Here is a 19844-nt window from a genome sequence, read left to right on the forward strand (position 1 = left end):
TTATATTCATCCAGGAGGTTAGAGTAAGTGACCTATAAATGCTATCTAGTCTTAGACTCCATACAATTCTGAAGGACCAACCTGGATTTGTTAACACAGGGGAGCAGAGCAAGAGCGAGTACTCCATACTTCCACTGATAGAAAGGAAGGGCTGAATACCAACTCAGATTGTATGAATATACTCTTTCTTCCAGTAATAACCAAGATCTACAGCACAGCAGAGAAGGACAAATAAAACTGGTAGAAAGAAAGGGTATACAATTCAATAAAAGTTATACATTCCTAACTCCAGAAACAGATCAATAAAATAGTCAAAAATGCTTATACATTCTGCAGAGCCTTTAATAGCACTCTTTAGAAAAATAAAAGCATTTCCTAGGTAAACAAATTTTTAAAAAACAACACTAAGCCTATCTTGACAATTTTTGTGTATTTGTTTTGAAGCAGAAAATAGAAATGTTACATATTCATTAGACGGGGAACAACTATAAGCGTTGTGCCACACCATTAATATTTATTTTACCTGGATTCTGTCTTTTTTTTTCCCTCCTGTATAATGAAATATAGTTTTTTCAATCCAGCAGTTCATATTGCTCTTAAGAAACTACAGGATAGGGTGAAGATGAAATACATAAGGCCAAAGTTCAGCAAGCAATAGTTCACACACAATTAAGTAAAGCGCTGGAGTCCTCTCACCAAGGTCAAGAGGAATAATCACATGCATTAAGTTAGCTGCATACCTCTACACCTTGCTGACATTTTCCACTGACTCTGGCTTGGAGGGAAGTGTGTTAGAACATTACCATCTCCTGCTGCCCCTCTGTTTTGCTGAAGGGTTAGCTGGGCAACAGGATGAGACATACGGGCTACTCCTCACACAGTCTAGTTTATTTGAACAAATTACCATCAACACTTTATTTACGTGAATATGCCAGTCTCTGAACAGGACAGATGAGGCAGACATACACATTTTTTCTGCTAGCTCCACTAGGGAYAGTCTCTTGCAGAGGTGCAGGGCACTATGCTAGGCATCATTACCAGTAAAAACGAAAGCTAAAGCCAGAAATGTCTGTGCGTAGTAGCAGCAGCAGCCAAGCAAAATTAATCACCCCTGCAAGAAATCAGCAGAGTCTACCAGCGCCCTTAGTCAAATTAGAATATAGAAGTCAGAAGAAACTGTATATACAAAGCAACACAGCAAAGCAGAACATTAATCTTATTTTCTAAATATATTTAGTGTTAGTACACAATAATCCATTTACACTGTTAATGCATATTATGTACCTGCAGAACTTAAACAGTTTTGTTGACCCCTAGGAAAGCCAGCTGCAAGTAGTGATTTAATATGAACACACCACACACAAAAGACTATATGTTACACTAAGTATTTACTGCAATTCAATAAAAGCAAAACAAAACAGTGAAGCATTACTGGCTTTTGAAGAGCATCATAGAAGGCTATCATTTTAACTACTGAAATGAAAATAAATGGTGCTTTTCACATTAGGATACAGTACCAACCTTTCTTATGCATTTCCATGTAAAAGCTTATTAAGCTTTGAGATTATATATTTAAGCTAGTTGTTTTACGTGTATGAAGAAACAGAAATGCTAGTAAAAATTAAATCTTTTCTTTACCTTTTCTCCTTTATAATACTCAGTGTATTTTTCTACCTGATTAAAATCATTTCATCTATTTCAAAATGTAAGTCGAAACATGCATTTACCACTTGCCATTCCTTCTCTTACCTCCCCCCCTTTTTTAAGCTGTAAAATCATGCTCTGAAGCCACTAAACATAGCGTGACATCTGTAAAAAGATGTATATTGTTTTTAATGCATGCACTCAGCTGCAGATCTGACTTTCAAGTGCTTAATTCTGAAATATCTAAAATACTCCCATGTCCCAGAGAAATGCCACTAAAGCACCCAGGGCTTTTTCATTCTTATGAAAAGGACAGGGTAAGGGATGTGCTACATGTATCTCATCCTTTTCAGTTCTACTTTCAGTTCTACCAACTTTCTTTTTCCACAAGAACCTACATAGTATTTTGCTCCAGGTCTGCATGTACCCGGGAAGGAATTCAAAGCAAAGAATGAGAGAGTTTTAAGATGAGCTGTTGGAAAATGGAAAGGCCATGCACAGAGCTGCAACCCAAGATGAATAATTCTGGTAAGAGGAAGGCTATTTTGTAGGCTGTAAAGACATTTGTGTGTTTACACTACAAATGCCATTTCCTCATATCTTACTTGTTCCCAGTTACTGTTAACTTCTGGGACAAGCCACAAGCCCCACAGAGTTTGAGCACAAAGTTGTTTTAAATTTTCATTCCACAACACACATGGCAATCTGACGTGGTAAAGTCAGAGAGAGATGCTGCTTTGACTTGACTCTTCTTCTTTGAACTAGAGGTGAGGAGGACTAAAGTCCAAGACGTTCACACCCATCCAAAAATTTTTCTCTGGACAGATACATTAACAATTTCTCTGAACCATGGCAGTGTCTTCAACACCTCCCCAAAAAACAGAAATGGAAAAAAAAAATTGTTTCTTTCTTGCAATATAGTCCCTTGTTTTCACTAAGCGTTTTTGGTCTTGAACCCTGGAACCATCCACCCCCAATTACCATCTTCCTGCTTTGCCTCTTTAATACCTACATGATTTTAGTAGCTGATCTCAGAGACAGCAAGATGGGCTGTCTCATCATTCAGATGATAACCATTCACCCTGCTTATCCGAGATGCACTTAACTATTGCTGATTTACTTAATCAGGACGTCTCACAAAGAACCAATTTAAACACATGGCAATTAGAAACAATGACTGCTTTTTAATGGGGACAGTAATTTTGCTCAGGCTGGCTGAATCCATTCACTGTCTATACAACTTCCCTCTGGCTGTATATCGAAGACACGCACACACACACGCACACACACTCACTCTGTCTCTCTGGCCTTTTTAATGAAATGAATACTGTTGCCAATCAATTCCTCAATTATGCCAAGCAAACAGAATGGCCCTAGCCATTTAAGTCTTAGAGCCATTCATGCTCATAATAGTGACTTCACCACCCATTACGCTAAAAAAAAAATAAATAAAAAAAATAAAATCCTAAAGTATCCCAAAATTTCAGGAGTTACTCAGAGTTCAACTTTATATTCTCCTAATAAACATATAAATCACATACATAACTGCAGGTAAGATGCTAAATTCTCAGTTATTGATGAAGGTACTCCTGGAATATTTCACTAATGGCACAGGCTTGATTAATATAAAAAAAACTATCGATTTTGCTTTAAAAATATTTTAAAAGTCTCTCGATGTGCAGGCAGCCGAAATAAATTATGAAGTGCATGGAAAAACTACCATTTAAATAAAGAAGAAAGAGACCCAGCCAGGCAGAGACAGTAGAAGTATGAAACCCTTGTCAGTCCCACTGAAGCAGCACCAGTGGTGGTGGCACAGTCAGGGCCAGACTATGGTGGCATACTGCTACGGTCCAAAGATCATGAGACCAAATTCAAGACTGACAATATTCAGCTCAAAAAGCAGGACAAGCGTTTTCATCAGGACTTTCCCCAAGAACAATGCTCATTAAAATGACACAAATCTTCACATCTGTCACTGACATATTTTAAATGGTAAATCACAGAGATACATTTTCTGGCCAGAGCAGCATAAAATTCTTATAACATAYGCTTTGTCCCTAAACCTATCTCAGCTGGACACTTGGTGCTAACTCTAACTAATGTCAAAAATGTTGTATACATACTTTTCTTCTCACCTTTAATTGCCCTTAATCTAGAGATATCAAGACTGTCTGTAATCAAGATCCAGGATCATACAGTATTTATTTCTGGAAAAATATCATTTTTTCTACAGATACATCACAATTCTGGAATCTTGTATCTCAGGGACATGGATGTTAATAAGAATACAGAAGTTACAACTAGAGTATTTTCCCTAGTTCCCATGGAAACACAACACTTACTTCCAGCCCTGGAATGCTGCAAGATACTGAGTTATACACTCATTAAAAAAATACCTAAAAGAGCTTTTCTCAGACTTTTAAGTGACTTTCCCTGATCTCTATTCACTGGAACTATTTGGCTCAAAGAGACCCATTAAAGCACAGCATTAACTAGGAAAAGGCATGAAAGTGAGGCTGAACACCTAGGAAGGACACTGAGAAGCAGCCAGGGGAGCCTGAATTTTTGAAAAGATAGCTCAACTGTTTAGGGCCAGAATGAAGGTACCACTTCGCTGACACTTGTCAGTGGTGATGCTAATAAGGTGTTACTGCATAATTTGTTTGTGGCCTTACCATCAAAATAGCCTTCTCAAATGCATGCTTTGCACTGTACCTTCTAAGGACTGTTATCTGCTGTCTGCCATAGTTTTGCATGCTATACAGCCATTTATAACTACAACCAAACTTACTTTCTACCCAATTTGTAGGAGAAGTGGCTTCAGTACAACTTATCTGGAGAGAAGCTGTTCATCAATTTGAGGTAAGTTCTGCCTTTATTTCTGGAGGGGACAGAAACCATGGGTGGAGGAGAGAAATCCCAGACAAGAAGTTTAGCTAGAGCTGGTGAAAGTCTCTCCATTTGCTACACAGGAATACATGTATCATGGGAAGCTGTAATCACAGACAGAAAGATAACAGTCTTTAGTAACATGATCTACACACCACACGCAAATTCTTGAAAATGGACAACTGCGTTCCTCTTCTCCCGGTGCTTTCCATATGCGTTGGGACTTGCAGCCTAAACCAAAACTTGCTGACRTCAACAGGATGCTTTCTTTGATTTCCATTTCTTTTCTCTCCAGTGATTGGACAAGGGAACAGATCCTCTCTTTCCAGGATCACAGATCTGTTAGCAATAATTACAACAGAGCAGTGGCAAGCTAACTTAAAAGCTGATAGAAATATCATTCTCCTTTTAAAATTAACAATATCAGAGGGTCTTATATGGAATAGCAAGAAAGCCATGGTGAACACTGAATAAAGAATGAGAGAAAAAAAATGCGCTAAGCACTTATAGCACACTGTACACGAAAGTACCCTATTAATAGAAAGATTTCTCAATTCCAGTAATTTTTAAAGAATCAAATCCCTGCAGGTGTAACAACTAGACTAATGAAATAATATCTAGTGGGCTATTTTTAAAAGAGCAGAAAGATATCCAACAGAATAAACGAACAAAAAGAGAGCTTATTATTCTAGAAGACCACTGGGATAACATCAACAAGGTTCTTGGAAAATTTGGGGGATGAATGCCAGATTTGGACAGAGAAGCTGTGTTTCAGTCAAAGTCTTTGGTCACTCAAGATACATATACTGGAAAATGAAAATTTTTAGCTTTATCTGGTTTCTCTAGAAAATGATCTTCTCTGTTCCCAAAGTATCAAAAAACATCCCCCCAAAAAATCAGCTAAAATCTCCCACTATTCTCTTACTAAACACATCTCTTTTCTCCTATCTCCTAAATCAAAAATGCCTACAAAAGTTACTTCATCCATATTCTACATAAACATGCTGCTGCTACAGTGCTCTAACACTTCATCTTGCTGATATTTTCAACATTTCTTTTACATTCTTTATAATATAAAAGAGAAGAAAATTGACTGCTTACTGGAAAATAAAATATGAACTTTATCCTCCCTCAAAAAAAAAAATAAATCCTTTGTTAATCTTACATAAACTTCAGTTTTATAGTTCTTACTTGCTATCTATAAAATAAGGAAGTCTGGAAAGGCTTCTTGCAATGAGAAGCTTAGAAATGAAATAAAACAAATATCTCGAAGGTTGAAAGCAATGTTGGAACTTGATCATTTCATACAAGACCAGCACACACACAAATCTGCTTTTCTAAGGCCCTTGAATCTTCCAGAGAAAGACATAAAACACAGTGCATGCACACTGAAGTTGGGAATAAAACACAACTTCTTTTAAACAATGGAGGTAATTAACTATCAAGATAACTTACCAAGGAAAGTAGCAAGTCCATTAACACAGAGTCATTAAATCAAATTTCCGTGTCCTTCTGTAAGAGATACACCCTGACATAACCACAAAGCCAAGGCTTTAGAGCTTTCAGTCACTCTGAGTAAGAAACTCTCTTTACTCCAGAACCACGAAGTGAAGGTCTAGAAGCGGTACAAAGCCACAGCAGGCCACAGGGCCAGCAGCGCCCTAAAACTGCAACAGCAGCTATTCCATTCCACTTTGCCAATGCTTCAGTCACAATTTTGAAAGCAAGGCTTTCTCTCAGGTATCACTTACATGCTCAAATTATTCCTCATATTCCTCACTATAGCAGGAGGAAAGCAGACCCACTACTAACTTCTTGAATGGGGTCAAATATGGAAGTCCTGTTAGTCCCTTCCACACCCATAGAAATGACTAGGGTGCTTTTTAGCAAACTCAAACCACTCAGTCTTTTAATCATTATAAAAATCCCAAGGGAAGCAGTGGTGGGAAATAATCTGCAATCAAATTCAGGTGAATACACGAACTGTGGAACAGGTCCTCCCTAACCCACCAAATTAAAATGGTTTCAGTAAAGATCCTTCACGGTGGATGCCTCTGTTGCCCACCAAACTTCTAGTCAGGACCAAATCACTCAAAGCCCATAAGCACATTGACCTTCTACTCAATCCACAGCAGACAGCTCAAGCAATACACGAATGATAAAAGTAAATTTCATGTGCCCTATGAAGGGTACAACAGTAAACCATACTTCAAATTATCAGTAGTCACCAATCAGGATATCTTACCAGAATAAATTATGTATACTTGTAATGATGACTGTACCCTTCAAAGTCCTTGTTATCAAACAATTATCAGCARGAACTGTTTATACTTATAAACTATTCACTCATGCTAATATTTCAGATTTATCTAAAATCTCAGCATCTAGGTTTAATGCATTCTAGATAACATTTTACCGAAAAAAAATATCTGCACAGCAAAAGACTACAGTAAAACAAGCATTTCCCAAAACGGATTTCAAGAAAACAAATTGTCACTCCACATTCTTGCATCCTTCAAACTAAGAGAGTTTTGTCACCATGGTATTTCAGGGTTTGATTAGCAGCTATAAAGAAAAAAGATTTTTTTTCTTTTGAGCACATTTAGCGAATCTTAATTTTTATTGACAAATTAGTAACAAAAGCCATACAGGGTCTTTAAAGAGTTTATGAAGACTTGACATTAGTAGCTGACCCATTTACAGTGGGCAACAAGGGAAATACACAGATCAGGAAACAGCAAGCACTAGATATTTTCAGTGCATATTCTAGCCCAGGAATAAAAAAGAAAGTAATCATTTTTCTTGCATTGCAGCTTGTCACCCTCCCAATACAGACCTGTAAATTTACACAAGAGGCAAGAAAATCCTAACCCAATCTTAAAATGTCTCAATCATTCAGTCTTTCTCCTTGACCCAACTTATTGCTTATCTTCACAGCTCACAGCAGTTTCTCCAGAATCCTCTGTCTTAAATTTTTTATGAGATGGCTCTCCTGGGAGAAGAGACGTGCAACGCTCTAAGGATCGTGCAATTTCATCAATTGTCCATTTGTCTTCATAAAGTGCATGCTCCTCTAGTGTAAATGGCCCCTGTTTGGTTCGGGTCAGCTCTTGCACACTGGCACAGGTAGAGAGTTCTGTATCAAAGAAGAGAGGATTCAGAAAAAAAGTGAATGGCCAATTTATCTATTTGAACTCATTTACAATGCCTTATACATATCTTTATATGTAGCCTTCTATATTATTCTGCTTAGTTTGAGAAGGAAGTTCATGAAGATTTTTCACTCATTTATATCATCTTAAATCAATCTGAGGCAAGGAATTCTTCCTTTGATTTCAACAGATCTCCAGTGTGAAAATCTGACAAAAAGTTGTAAGGAGGTTTTCCAGATTTAAATCAGAAAGAAAAAAGGGAAATAATGACATAAGATAAAAGCAGAGCATGCTGTATTCACAAATGACTTAGAAGACCATGAGCTATTTTTCCACAGACTTTGAGGCCTTCACACTTAAGTGCTTATAACTTGCCTTCAAAAAAGGATTCTTGTATTTTTATCCTGTGCCACCTATCAAGATAATATAAACTGAGATGAGGGGGATAAAAAAAAAAAAAAAATCAAAAATACAAACACATACCCCAATGGGTTAAATAAATACCAGTAGGAGAGAGTTACATAGTGAGGTGTTACAAAAGATAACAACACCTGGAGCTAAATTGAAAGCACAGAGGCCTAAAATTTAATACTAAAATATTCTCTTCCATCCTCTCAAAAGTAGGAGGCTTTTTATTACATTTCAAATTTATTTTGAAAAGAAGCCAACTGGGGACAGACTTTATCTTGGTTTGTCATTAAGGACTTAACACAAGCCAGTATGCTCAGAAGGCAGTAACAGAAAGAGAATCTTTGACTTGCCTAAGCACAAATAACAGCATTGAAATTCAGAGGGTTCTCCCACACCACTTGTTTTTTTGATCTGCAAATGTATCATTTAAAAAAAATTTTTTAATGGACTATCTGTTCTCCATTATGCAGTCTGATATATACAAGGTACAAGACAAATAACCCTGTGGGAAAGCAACACCATTCACAGTTCAGGGAAAGGAAAGAGAAAAAGCTAGGGAAAAAAACATCAAAAACATCACAAATTGACAAGTCTTTCCAGCAGACAGTTTTATTATGTACATCATAATGCTCTGCGCAATCTGTTTTCAAAATGTGATGAACAACATTTAAAAAGACAGCATCTTTCTCCCTCTTCTCACCCTTAATCTGAGTTAGCTTTAACACATGGAGGAGAAAAAAAAACAAAAAACAAAAAACAAACCTAAAAACTTGCTTTATATTATCTTGCTCAGTGCTATTACGTGTCCCATTTCTGTTCCCCCTCAGGCAATTATTTAACCCTCATTCCCCCATACTGCAAAGTAAAATACTCTGGTACATAAAAACAAGTGAACAAATGATAGGAGTGCAACTCTGCAACGTAGCGCATAAGTCTGGTGACTGGAGATATAGAAAGTGACACGATTTTTCCATTAACAGAAACATTCATTCCTTAAGCTGTCAGAGTTTTTTCATGCCTACCTTTGCCAATGTCACTGACCAGGCTCCTGACATAAAAGCCACCACCACATTCAACATCTGGAATGTTAACAGCGACATGGTAAATTGCCAGTGCAATATGAAATCTACTTTACATAGAAACCATGTTCCCAAACAAATGTAAAAATGTACTAAGCAAACAACCCAGTGATAAAATATTTATGGGATACAACATCAATTATTCATCCTGTAACATATGTGCGGGTGAGATTGCTAAGCTAGAGAGGAGGGAAAGCAAATACAATTGCAACTGAACTCACTAGAAATTAAGTACTTGCTGTGGTATGTGAATAAGTGTTTCAGTCCTGTTCATTTTGAAAGTTTCAAAAGGTTGTTTCATATTTCTAGCAGTGAAAAGTTATTTCAAGTACTAGCCTAAACTGACTACCAACACTTTCAAGATATTATTGTACAATGTGTGACACAGGCTGCTCCAATAAAAGCTGCTGACATTTTAAAATTCACTTTTAACTTTCCCTGCTCTCTCAACCCTTCCCTTCCTCCTCTGCCAACGATCAGCTGCTAGTCACCCAACCGTAAAATAAGGACTGAAGTAACACAGCGCTGAGTTCTCTCACTCATACCTGCTCATCACATAACATTTAGTCCAGAGGACTATGGAAGGGCCAACTGGGTAGCTCCCCAAGGTATAAGATTATGTTGACCTCACAGCAGCATCAAAGATWTACAGAAGCCTCTTTGGTTTATTTATTAATGCACTTCTTAATGTACTACCCAAGTTTCTCCATGTATGGCAGAAGGGAGGATAAGATCCTGCCTCCCCAAGCTAGAAAGAGGTCTGAAAGTAACTGATGCCYTTGCTGCACCCTGAGAGAGACACCAGTAGGTCTGGGAACCCAGGCAAAAGAATGGGTGAAGGGAAGTAAGCAGACCTGGGAAAGGAGGAGTGAGCTGGAGGTTGTGCAGTCATGGACAGATGCAAATAATCCTGACCAGCCTCTCAGAATTTTCCCTCACAGAAAGATTACATATAATCAGCTTAACTTAAAACCAAAATATGGTGCTTCCACTGCAGAGTGGAAGTCTCTGCACGTAGGCTCACACCAAAATAAGTAGCTAAGGGAAACGAAACCCATTTCATTATCTTAGTCCCAATYCGAGTGTAAATAAGCTCTAACAAACAAGCTGGGAGCATCACTCTATGAAATCATCTTTGGCCTTTACCCAGTGTGAACAGTGGTGGCTGGAAGCGTTGGAGAGAGAGGCTGTACACTCTTACTGGCCGAGCAGGCTTTGCTTCAACTGCTTCTCCTCTCTTTATCAGACTTGATAGCCTTTGTCCATCCTTCTTCAAAGCAGAATAGCTAATCAGATAAAGCACAAAAATGTGTCATACGTTTGCAACAGAACAAGCCTTCCATCCTCCAGATCCTGTTAATGCTGTACTACAATAGGATACCTTCTGCCCTTCTAATCCTCTCCAAGAGCTCATGAAAAGAATAAAATGTACCAAGTGCTGCTGAAATCTCCTGAACACAGAATAATTTCATTTACCAGTCGTTATGTAAACTAGAAAACAAGAGATGCTCCTGTATTTATTCCTTGCTGCATCAGTTTAGAAGTGTGTCATCACTTGATTTGTTGTTTATGAAAGCAAAGGGTCTCTATCAGGGGTACAACACTTATAACTGCCGCTAACAAACTGTCTCTCACAAGTCTGCAGGTCACACACTGTCTCAGTGCTTTGTTAGCACTGGGAGGTAAAAGTTGCTCAGGCAACTTCCCTCCTCTAACTCTGCCTTGTGCCTTTAACCGACTCAGTTCAGGGTCTTCCCCGACTGAACTGTAGCCTTGTTCTAGGGTGTTTAGAGGAGCACTATCAAATGAAAAAAACATATCCTGCTGATAACATGAGACCTTATCCAAAGCTCCAACTCAGGCTCTGAAAGAAAGAGGATCATAAAAAAAAAAAAAAAACAAAGAAAAGATCGTATTCAAATTACCAGAGGGATATGAAGCAAGTCAAATGAAACAGAACACCTACCGAATAACTGACCTTACAGCAGTCACAGTGGAACCACAGTAACTGACCCATTGCAAAGGCAAAGGAAAGCATGTTAGCTTAAATCACCACAAAAGCCATCTGTCACAGGCTAAGCACTTGCATATCACCACTTACCATGGCTCACCTGACTAGAAAAAATTTGTTAAGCTAGGAAAGCTTAACCACTAATCATTTATACACACACAGTTTTCAGAAAATTAATTTGAAAGCCACATAAGGCACTTCTACACTAATGTCAGACAGCATCCCTCCACCCCACATCTAAAATTGATGTCTCAAAGCTTTCCCTTCTAACTAGAGGACAGAGCAGAACTTCATAAGTCCTGCAAAAGCTGTTCAAGACTCCCGCTCTACTTTACAATTTACCAACAAAACAGACTCCAGGTGACCATTTGTACTTGATGTTCAAATCAGCAGGACCTGCAGCTGCAAATATATCAAGTTAAACTCCTAAGTCTGCCTAGCATCTATCCTGTTGTCAAAATGTACCTTTTTATTTCTGACAGAACTGACTTCTCTTGGCAAGTCCTGACAGCTGAACACTGCTCCTGAGAGTGTCTGAATACTGTAGAACTTACAGTGGAGGAACCTGCATTATGTCCCCTGTGAACTTTTGCAGCACATTTTCAAGATCTCCTTTTGTTATCTTATCTGTAGAAAGAAAACAATAAGCATGTTAGCATTGATTATTCACATGACACTAATGGCATCAATCATGCTCTGCAAATAGATAAAAAGAAGAGGTCCCTCTACTTTGAATTTAGATTCAGTGAGGAATGCCACGAGAAAGAGAGAAAGAACAGAATGTAGGTAGGAGTGTGAGCTATTGCAAAAAAGAGCAGAACAAACTGTCCAAGGTGATTAAGGCAGTCTGGACACTTCCAAAAGGGCAGAAATCTCCACGTATACAATTCTGTTCTGCAATTTCTCTCACTTCGGACTGTAAAGTCATTTTTCTGGGAATTATACAAAACAACAAAAGTTGTCCTATTCCAATTTTTAAAGGACGAAAAAGAATAAAATGCTTATCTAACCTTGGCAGCTTCTCTTTAAGAGTACCTAACTGCAAGGGAAAGACACACAGGTTATTAGAGAACAAAAGCATTGTTGTTTTTTGTTTTTTTCTGGTAAAGACTGCATCTGTAACAGCACATCAAATTTCCCTAGCTACCAAATATCTAACCTGCAGATGCTCACAAAGGTATTGTTAAATATTAAGTATGGCCATTTTAGTGAAGAAAGCCTTTAAAGAAAAACACCTGCATTACGCAATCTACTCTCTTCAGAGAACACACACACATACGCACACACATCCCCCTTTATTAGAAGGCTATAATTTAGGAAGATGATTGTGTTGGTCCCTTGAAATACTATTCAATAGAGATGACATTCATCCCTGCTTTGTTTAGGAAGCCCAAACGTAGGATCTGTAATCACAACGCACTTCAGTGATTGGCTAGGTCTTGACTAGTTTCATTTCTCATAAAATATTCAATTAGCATTACCCTACTGAAGTCAACAGCATCCTGCAACATCAAAAAAAAACCAAACTTATTTATTGACCCTTTATTTTATTTTATTCTACTTGGAGTAGTCCTTTACTTGAAACTCTCAAAAAGCACGTATACTTCTTGCCACAAGTAAAAAGGAAGAGGTTTCTTTCCACAGCAACTTTTGAAGACAGCAATGTGTGTGGTATCTCACTTTCACAAAGCACACTTGCAACCTCAAGAGCAGATGCTGTCCCCAGCCCTGCCTGTCTCTCCCTAGCAGCTGTCTCAAGAAGTGTCATTAACAGCAAGCTCACAAGGCTCATAAATCAGTCAGGGAGGCTGAGAGAGAACAGCGCACATCAGAATATGGAGAAGAAATGTCAAAATCTTTCATATAGTAAGTCTGGAGCTTCTTCTGAAAAGCTTCTTGAACAGTTCTCCCACAGTCTTGCTGTGCGTCTTACTGTGGTTCAGCAAGGTGCCACACAAAAATCACATGGCAAAAAGTTAGAGCGACTCCACTCCATGTTTGTGATCCTGTTAGCTTCCTGCAAGTCTGTTTGCTTCAGGGTAGAATTCAGTATGTAAGATCTAAGTATGCATGTCATTTGGGGTTGTCTTTCAGTTTTCACTCCATCTGTATTAGGGCATTAAATGAGACACCTGAGTTYAGTTCTGCTCTGATCTCATATTCCCCCGATGTAGAGGTTAACATGAAAAGATACATCTAGCCTTTAAGGTAATCACTCATGCTATAGGCAATCTCTATTTAAGGGGGAAAAAAAAAGTGAAGTATGATATATTAAGCTATTAACAAACAAGGTCATGTGATGTGTTATCATAGTAAATATTTATAGATGAGTTTAACATCTAGAATAAATCACATTTGTCTTCTGTGATATCTCATGGCTCAAGCTGGCTAGTATTAAATTCTGAAAACATGCCTTTTTTTTTTCCCTCCAGCATGCACTGCCTTTGCATTTATGGGTTGCATTTGAGGGATTCTGCTCTTTCCTAGAGCACACAAGCTGGTAGAGTTTTATTCAGCTCTCAGTCAGACAAGAATGCCTTATTAATCCTGTCCCAAACAGTTTCACTAGGTCTACATTGCACATTTGGCCCAGGCCTCAGCCCAGACTTCTGGCTCTGCAGGGCATGTGGCTTGCACTGTGAACTAGCTCCTTTTCTTTGCTGCCTTTCAGCTCCCACTGTCATCACATGCTTGCTTACAGGTAGGAGGAAATTCAGTCCTGCCCAGAAGAACCGGCTCCCTTCTGGCCCTAGGCCCACAGCTCTCAAGCTTGCCTGGCTGAAGGCTTGGGGTTAGTTTAGGTTAACAGCTTGCCTAGTCAACAAGTTTAGAGCAGCATTTGGACTCAGCCCTCCATGAAGCATGAGATATAAACATATCCACAAAGGCTAATTAGTGCTAACAGTTTCAAAACTTCCTCTCCCAGTTTGACTCCCCTTCTCTACTCCCTGAGAACAAAGAGTAGAGAGAAGCTTCCGCAGGACAGGTCTGTCACAGATCCTTATTGCCCTTGCTACCAAGAGATAGTCTACTTCTCCCAATCCCTGATCGCAGATATCAAATATCATAAATATCCTCATCTGCTATACCACAAAGCACAAGTTTTTGCTAGAGGCTGGACTTAAACTGCAGCTCCTTGCCYTTCTAGGGAAGGCTCAGAAGACTGCCACCCTGTTTCACAATAATTCCCATGACAAGGACTGTCTAGGCTGGCCCACTGGGTAACTGCACCCAAACCCAAAATGCTTTTTCATCCTATAACCCAGCAGTCAGACAGCCCTAGCTTAAAACAAAATTATTGTACTTGTTCTGTGTACACACTATTTGGAACACATGCAATTCAGCAACGTTTTCTAAATCTCTCCCTAAGCCCTTAGAGCAACAGTGGGATTATGTGATGTCTGCACAGGCTAGGTTTCTTCCAGTGGACTGTTCCCTATGATTCTATCAGAATCCCAAGGCATCCAAAACATCTGGTCTGCAGTGCTTCTGAAAACATCCAGAATAAGCCTACTAGCTTCTAACATGAAAATTGTCCAAGGACAGTTGGGTGTCTCAACACAGATAACCGTTGACCTATTTTCCTACTACAAACCTAAAGGAAGCTAAATAAAGCTACCAAACCAAAAGGTGTCAATTGTGCCATGACCTCAAGAAGCCTCCATTAAAAGTGATATTGCCCCATGCTTGTTAACAAACTATACCAGAAGAGAACACAAGATCACAAGAATTATCCATGACAGTTTTGTGGAACTATAGCAGCTGACCTCAAATGAGTATGCTGCAGCATAAATTATTTGCAAACAGACAAGCAGGATGTTGAAATGACTACATCATTTTTTAATTATTCAGGTAGCTCTATTAAACACATATTTCAGCATAATCATCAGAGGCCTGGAGAAAATCCTCATGAATTCTCTTCTCCATGCCTGGATTTAGCCTGTAAGCAGCTGGGAGAAAATGGTTTTCAGAATGCACATTCCTGTGCATAGTTACAGAAGGGCTACAAATTTTAAACAGTGTTCTCTAGAAAGCATCAGAGGAACACTAAACCATAGCTGCTTCCAAAGTCATCATCCATTCCAATAGCCCGGGAGCAGTATGAAACCACAAGCTAATTTCATATGGAAATGTAAGTTCTTCCTCTGCCAAGACACAAACAAAAAACTCTCAAAAGGTTGGGAGGAGTTAACGACAAACAGCCCTCTTCAACACATCCTTTCATTACAAGTAACTTATTTGTACACAATAATTTGCTTTCTAAACTGCTGTCTAGAGATGCTTTGAGGACTAAAATGTAACACTGTCTTACGGTTCATCTAACAAGCAACCTTCTGCAGACATTTCCTCTCAGGATCCAATGAGGTTGTTCAAGAAGAGACTTAAATACCCTGCAAGTTGTCTTCATGCCCCTTCCCTGCACTAAGGCCCTACCTGGATTCTGCTGGCACTGCAGGATTCTGTATTTCTTAGCAGATGCTCAGCATCTCCAAGGATCCTTCTAGGTGTCAAAGGGAAGCTGAAATTCAGCTCAAACATCTGCTGTGTATATTCTAGTACTTTGAAGTACCAATTAGAATTAGTGATGGAAGGGTCACCAAGAGAATCATGCAGAAAACCAAGCTGCTTTGGAGAAGACTGGAAATACTTGCATTGTTAGAAGATGAGGAAGAAAGGAAACACATGAAGAAAAAGAGAATGTGTGTTCTCTATTTCTTCTTTTTGAAAAAATAGAATCTGACTGATTTGTACCAATATGGAAAGTTACAGAGGCCAATTCCACAAGCATTTCTTTCAGCAGTCAGCTTCAGCAAAAGGAAACTTTGTCCCCCACCCACTGCACTGCCCTGGCAATGCCAGCACTGCTCTTCATGAGACTTCATGATGAACTAAATCATGTAACTGATCTCAGTTTAAAAGACTCAGTTCAAAAGAAGTGGTTATTTTTAACCCAAATCAGTTCCCCAAGCTTGCTTGCCATACAGTCTCACAAAAAGCCATACCACCATAAYAGAAGAGGTGGTGCAGAGGTGGTAACTACTATTACAAGAGCTGCCACTGAAAGAAATGCTCATGAAAACTACTCTGTAAATTCTCTGTGCAGTAAGCAATACAAAATAAAAAAAGGAAGACTAGTGTTTCAGGAACAGTTTGTTTGGTTTTTTTTTTAAACTTATTCTGATAATGGCTATTGTATCTACTTGAAATGGTATTTCATAGTTTATTTGCGAGTATTCTAAAATGAATTGTCAGTGTAGCAGAGTAACAGCATTCCACTTTCTGGGAGGTATATGCAAAACCAGGGAATGACCACCAAGTGTGGGCTATTAGCAGCTCTGATACCATGTAGATGGCCAGTCCTTCAAAAGCTTAGAGAGAGACTTGGAATGTGATCCTGAAATAGAAGCAACTGAACAAAGATCTCTGAATAACATCACGTAGTAAATAATACAATTTAGAATGATCCATCAAGTTAAGGTGGGAAAGAAACTCGTATTTGCTTCCTCGTGCAAAAAGACTGCAAAAGGAAGGAGATGAGGGGGGAAAAAAAAACAATCCAGGCTACCTTTTTTATTATAAAAAATGCTATGAAAAAGATAATTTACTTCATATACCTATTACTAGGTATCACAAACAGTACAGGACCTGTAAGAGTTGCTAAGCAACCAGTCACTTACTACATTTTTTCCCCCAGCTTGCGAAAGAACCAATGGCAAATACATTTGGTGTGTCCCTAATTAGTCCTACCTTGTTTCTAAGATACTCTTGGGTGTCCTTAAGCCAGCTCTGAATGTATTGTGGAATGTCCACTCTGATAAAGCCACAGTTAGGATTAGTTCTGAAGTGTTAAACCCTTGCACTATGCTCTGTGGGTCAGAAAAGTTCATTTATTAAAGCTGCTACACAGCCTGCAAGCAAAAGCAAGGGTTGGTAGGTGAACATTTGTAGAGAGTAGTTTCTGTCAGCCTCATTTTATGTTGAGCAATCTCTAGTTAAAGAGACTTCCTGGAAGGAAGACTTCAGTACTTTATCCCTCCATTGGTCTTGAAGGGTGTCACTAAAAGAACACTCATGGGACTGTACACAGAAAGAGGAAAATTTTACTGGACACAGCAAGCCATTTGTCAGCCTGTCAAAGATATAGAATGATACAGTCCTGCCCAATTCTGTTTTCTCTGTCCTAATCTAGTGCCTGTTTTGTTTTTCTCAATAGAAATGAACGTTTGCACTGGACCTAGTTATATAAAGTTGGACCCAATTATGTGAGCACTGAAGTTGAAGATGAAATAATCTTGTTTGATTTGACATTTAAATTTAATTCACAGAGTCCAAAACGTTTCCTCTTCTCTACAATGGAGACCACTTATTGCCTTCAATTAGATCAGATATATAGATCAATTTTCAGTTACCATAAGGTTTTTCTTCAGTTACTTTTCCTGTAGCATCTAATGTATCAGTAGCTTTGCCCAGTYGTCCAATGGCAGTGTACTTCTGAGAAGGAAAAAGAAAGATCAGTGACTTAAGTCTTCAAATATTTTTTAAAAGGCTGCAAAACAGCAATAACTTCAAATGAGATCATGAAGAATACTATGTGAATAGCCAAGTCATCAACTTTGGATATGCAAAAGTAAAGATGATAAGATAAGGAACTCGGAAGAAATTAAATCCAGCATTACATGGGCCTACAACTTCCATTTTAGAAACCCCAGAAAGAGGCAACACAGTATCTAAGTTTTACTACAAATGTATCACTAGAATAAAGAAAATAGGGTGGCAAAATCAAAGTCTCTGTGGGATGTCATACGCTACTGTTTAAGCAAGGCACATAGAGCACCTTTCATGCAGTTTTTCTGTTTCTTCACTATCAAAAAAGAAAACAGAGAGAAAAAGAAAACAGAGAGAAAAATGAACAAATTCACCTGTACAAGTAAAACATCCACTTTCAAGGCAAAGCATAACAACAGTTCAGCCATGGAATGTAGTGACAGGCAACAGCCCAAAGCAGAAACAAGGAGGAGTTTTGAATATCTGGAATCTGGTGAGGACGCTGTGATTAGCATAACCAGTGTGAGCCACCGCGTGACACCTCCGCTGGCTACAGGTTCTCAGAATACTTCTCTTTCAGTGTCTCTCTCTAAAGAGTTCTTTCCTAAAAAATTCTCCAGAATATGTATTAGTAGTTTGCAAGAAGGAATTAACCTGTTCCCAGGCAAGTAACTCTTGTCCTTACTGCATTTCACATGATGTCATTCTTTTCCACATTTTCACCCTAAGTATTACCAGACTGAGGACATGAAACTGCCAGAAGCCTTCCCATGAACTGGCTGCCCCATGGCTTCCACTGGGTAGCCAGCACAATGAAATTCCCTCCATAACATGAGTTTGGGAGTGGTTTGGAGATACCTTCAGGTATTAAAATCTGCAGTTTGATCTGCTGCTTATGCCAGATTTCACTCAGCCCTATAGCAAGTCCAGGGGTCTTCAATGTAAAGCATTTCAGTTCCCTCAGAAAGAAAAAATCAAGGCCTTCAAAATGCCTAGTTCCCAGTAAGGATTCAATGAATTTATTCCCAACTAAGCCAATACAAATCTGAACTATGACATAAAAGGAGGCATCTTCTATAATTTGGTTGACCAAATTCTAATGGAACACATCCATATAGGTGTAAGTAGTAGCATCCTTTTTGATCTACTTGCCAAGTATGAATAAGCTCAAGTAACAACAGTGTAGGCATATAAATCACAACTACAAAATGGGACTACTAAGACAAGTCTGGATTTTGTTCAGTGTGACAACCTAACACTTGGATACATTTCTTCAAGCAGCTGCCATGAAATGGAAACAGCAGGAATAGTCAAACAAAAGGCAAAGGAAGTCGGGTGCAGACTTTAATATAAAAAATTGCTATATTCTTTGCTTACCACATTAAGACTTCAGTTTTCCTAAATGCTGGAGGGCCTGAACCCCCTAAAAACTGTCGCTACATGCAAAATTAGGCTTTTAAAATTAATCCTTTAAGTTTACATATTTTGGAATGCATGGAAAAAATAGAAGGAAGAATGGATGAAGGCTGCTCCACAACAAATATCTAAATCAACCTTAAAGTATATTAATTGCTTTTAGGATCTGAAAACTGCTTGCTTTCTGAGACATATTTAATGAACTAATTCTTAACATTTAATAGCCCAGCTAGAAACAGACACTATTCAGCAATTTATCTAGAGGTTAAAAGAAACATGTGAGCAAATCTTAATAATTCTAATACACCGAATGATCCTAACAGTTTATTAAAACTTCAAACCTGCCAATTTGAAACTTGAAACCTCTTGAAATCAGAGGTTTCTAAACAGAAGTGCCGATACTCCTTTAGTGTGAATGATTTATATATATATATATACTTAAAAAAAAAAAAAATTCTAGTTGTGGCTATCGTGCTTGAGGGGATCTGTTACAATGACATGTTAGGTTTGACCTCCCAGCAATGGAAGGATACCTCAATAAATTTGTTTATATGTAAACAACTGTATGGGCTACACAATACAGTGTTGAACAACTGACTTTCCCTTTCGTTTCTGCAAAAAGGACATAAAGCCATTTAACATGTAAAAAGAGCATCCTTAAAAACTAGTCACAAATTCCCTCATACTTAAAGG

The 19844-nt window shown here is 38.5% G+C and overlaps 1 protein-coding gene across 1 annotated transcript in view; it reads right to left on the reverse strand.

The window, feature by feature from the left end:
* Window positions 1–321: 321 nt before the first annotated feature.
* TRUB1 (TruB pseudouridine synthase family member 1) overlaps window positions 322–19844 on the reverse strand; it is a 38931-nt gene continuing 19408 nt past the window's right edge. Inside the window, 7 exon segments of the mRNA XM_026069664.1 lie at window positions 322–7456; window positions 7458–7672; window positions 9122–9178; window positions 10325–10464; window positions 11145–11186; window positions 11744–11816; window positions 17600–17681. Coding sequence (XP_025925449.1) covers window positions 7424–7456; window positions 7458–7672; window positions 9122–9178; window positions 10325–10464; window positions 11145–11186; window positions 11744–11816; window positions 17600–17681 — 642 coding nt within the window. The 3' untranslated portion in view covers window positions 322–7423.

The sequence above is a fragment of the Apteryx rowi genome, unplaced genomic scaffold (genome assembly GCF_003343035.1).
Source record: "Apteryx rowi isolate R43461 unplaced genomic scaffold, aptRow1 scaffold_3, whole genome shotgun sequence".
Taxonomy (NCBI): Eukaryota; Metazoa; Chordata; class Aves; order Apterygiformes; family Apterygidae; genus Apteryx; species Apteryx rowi.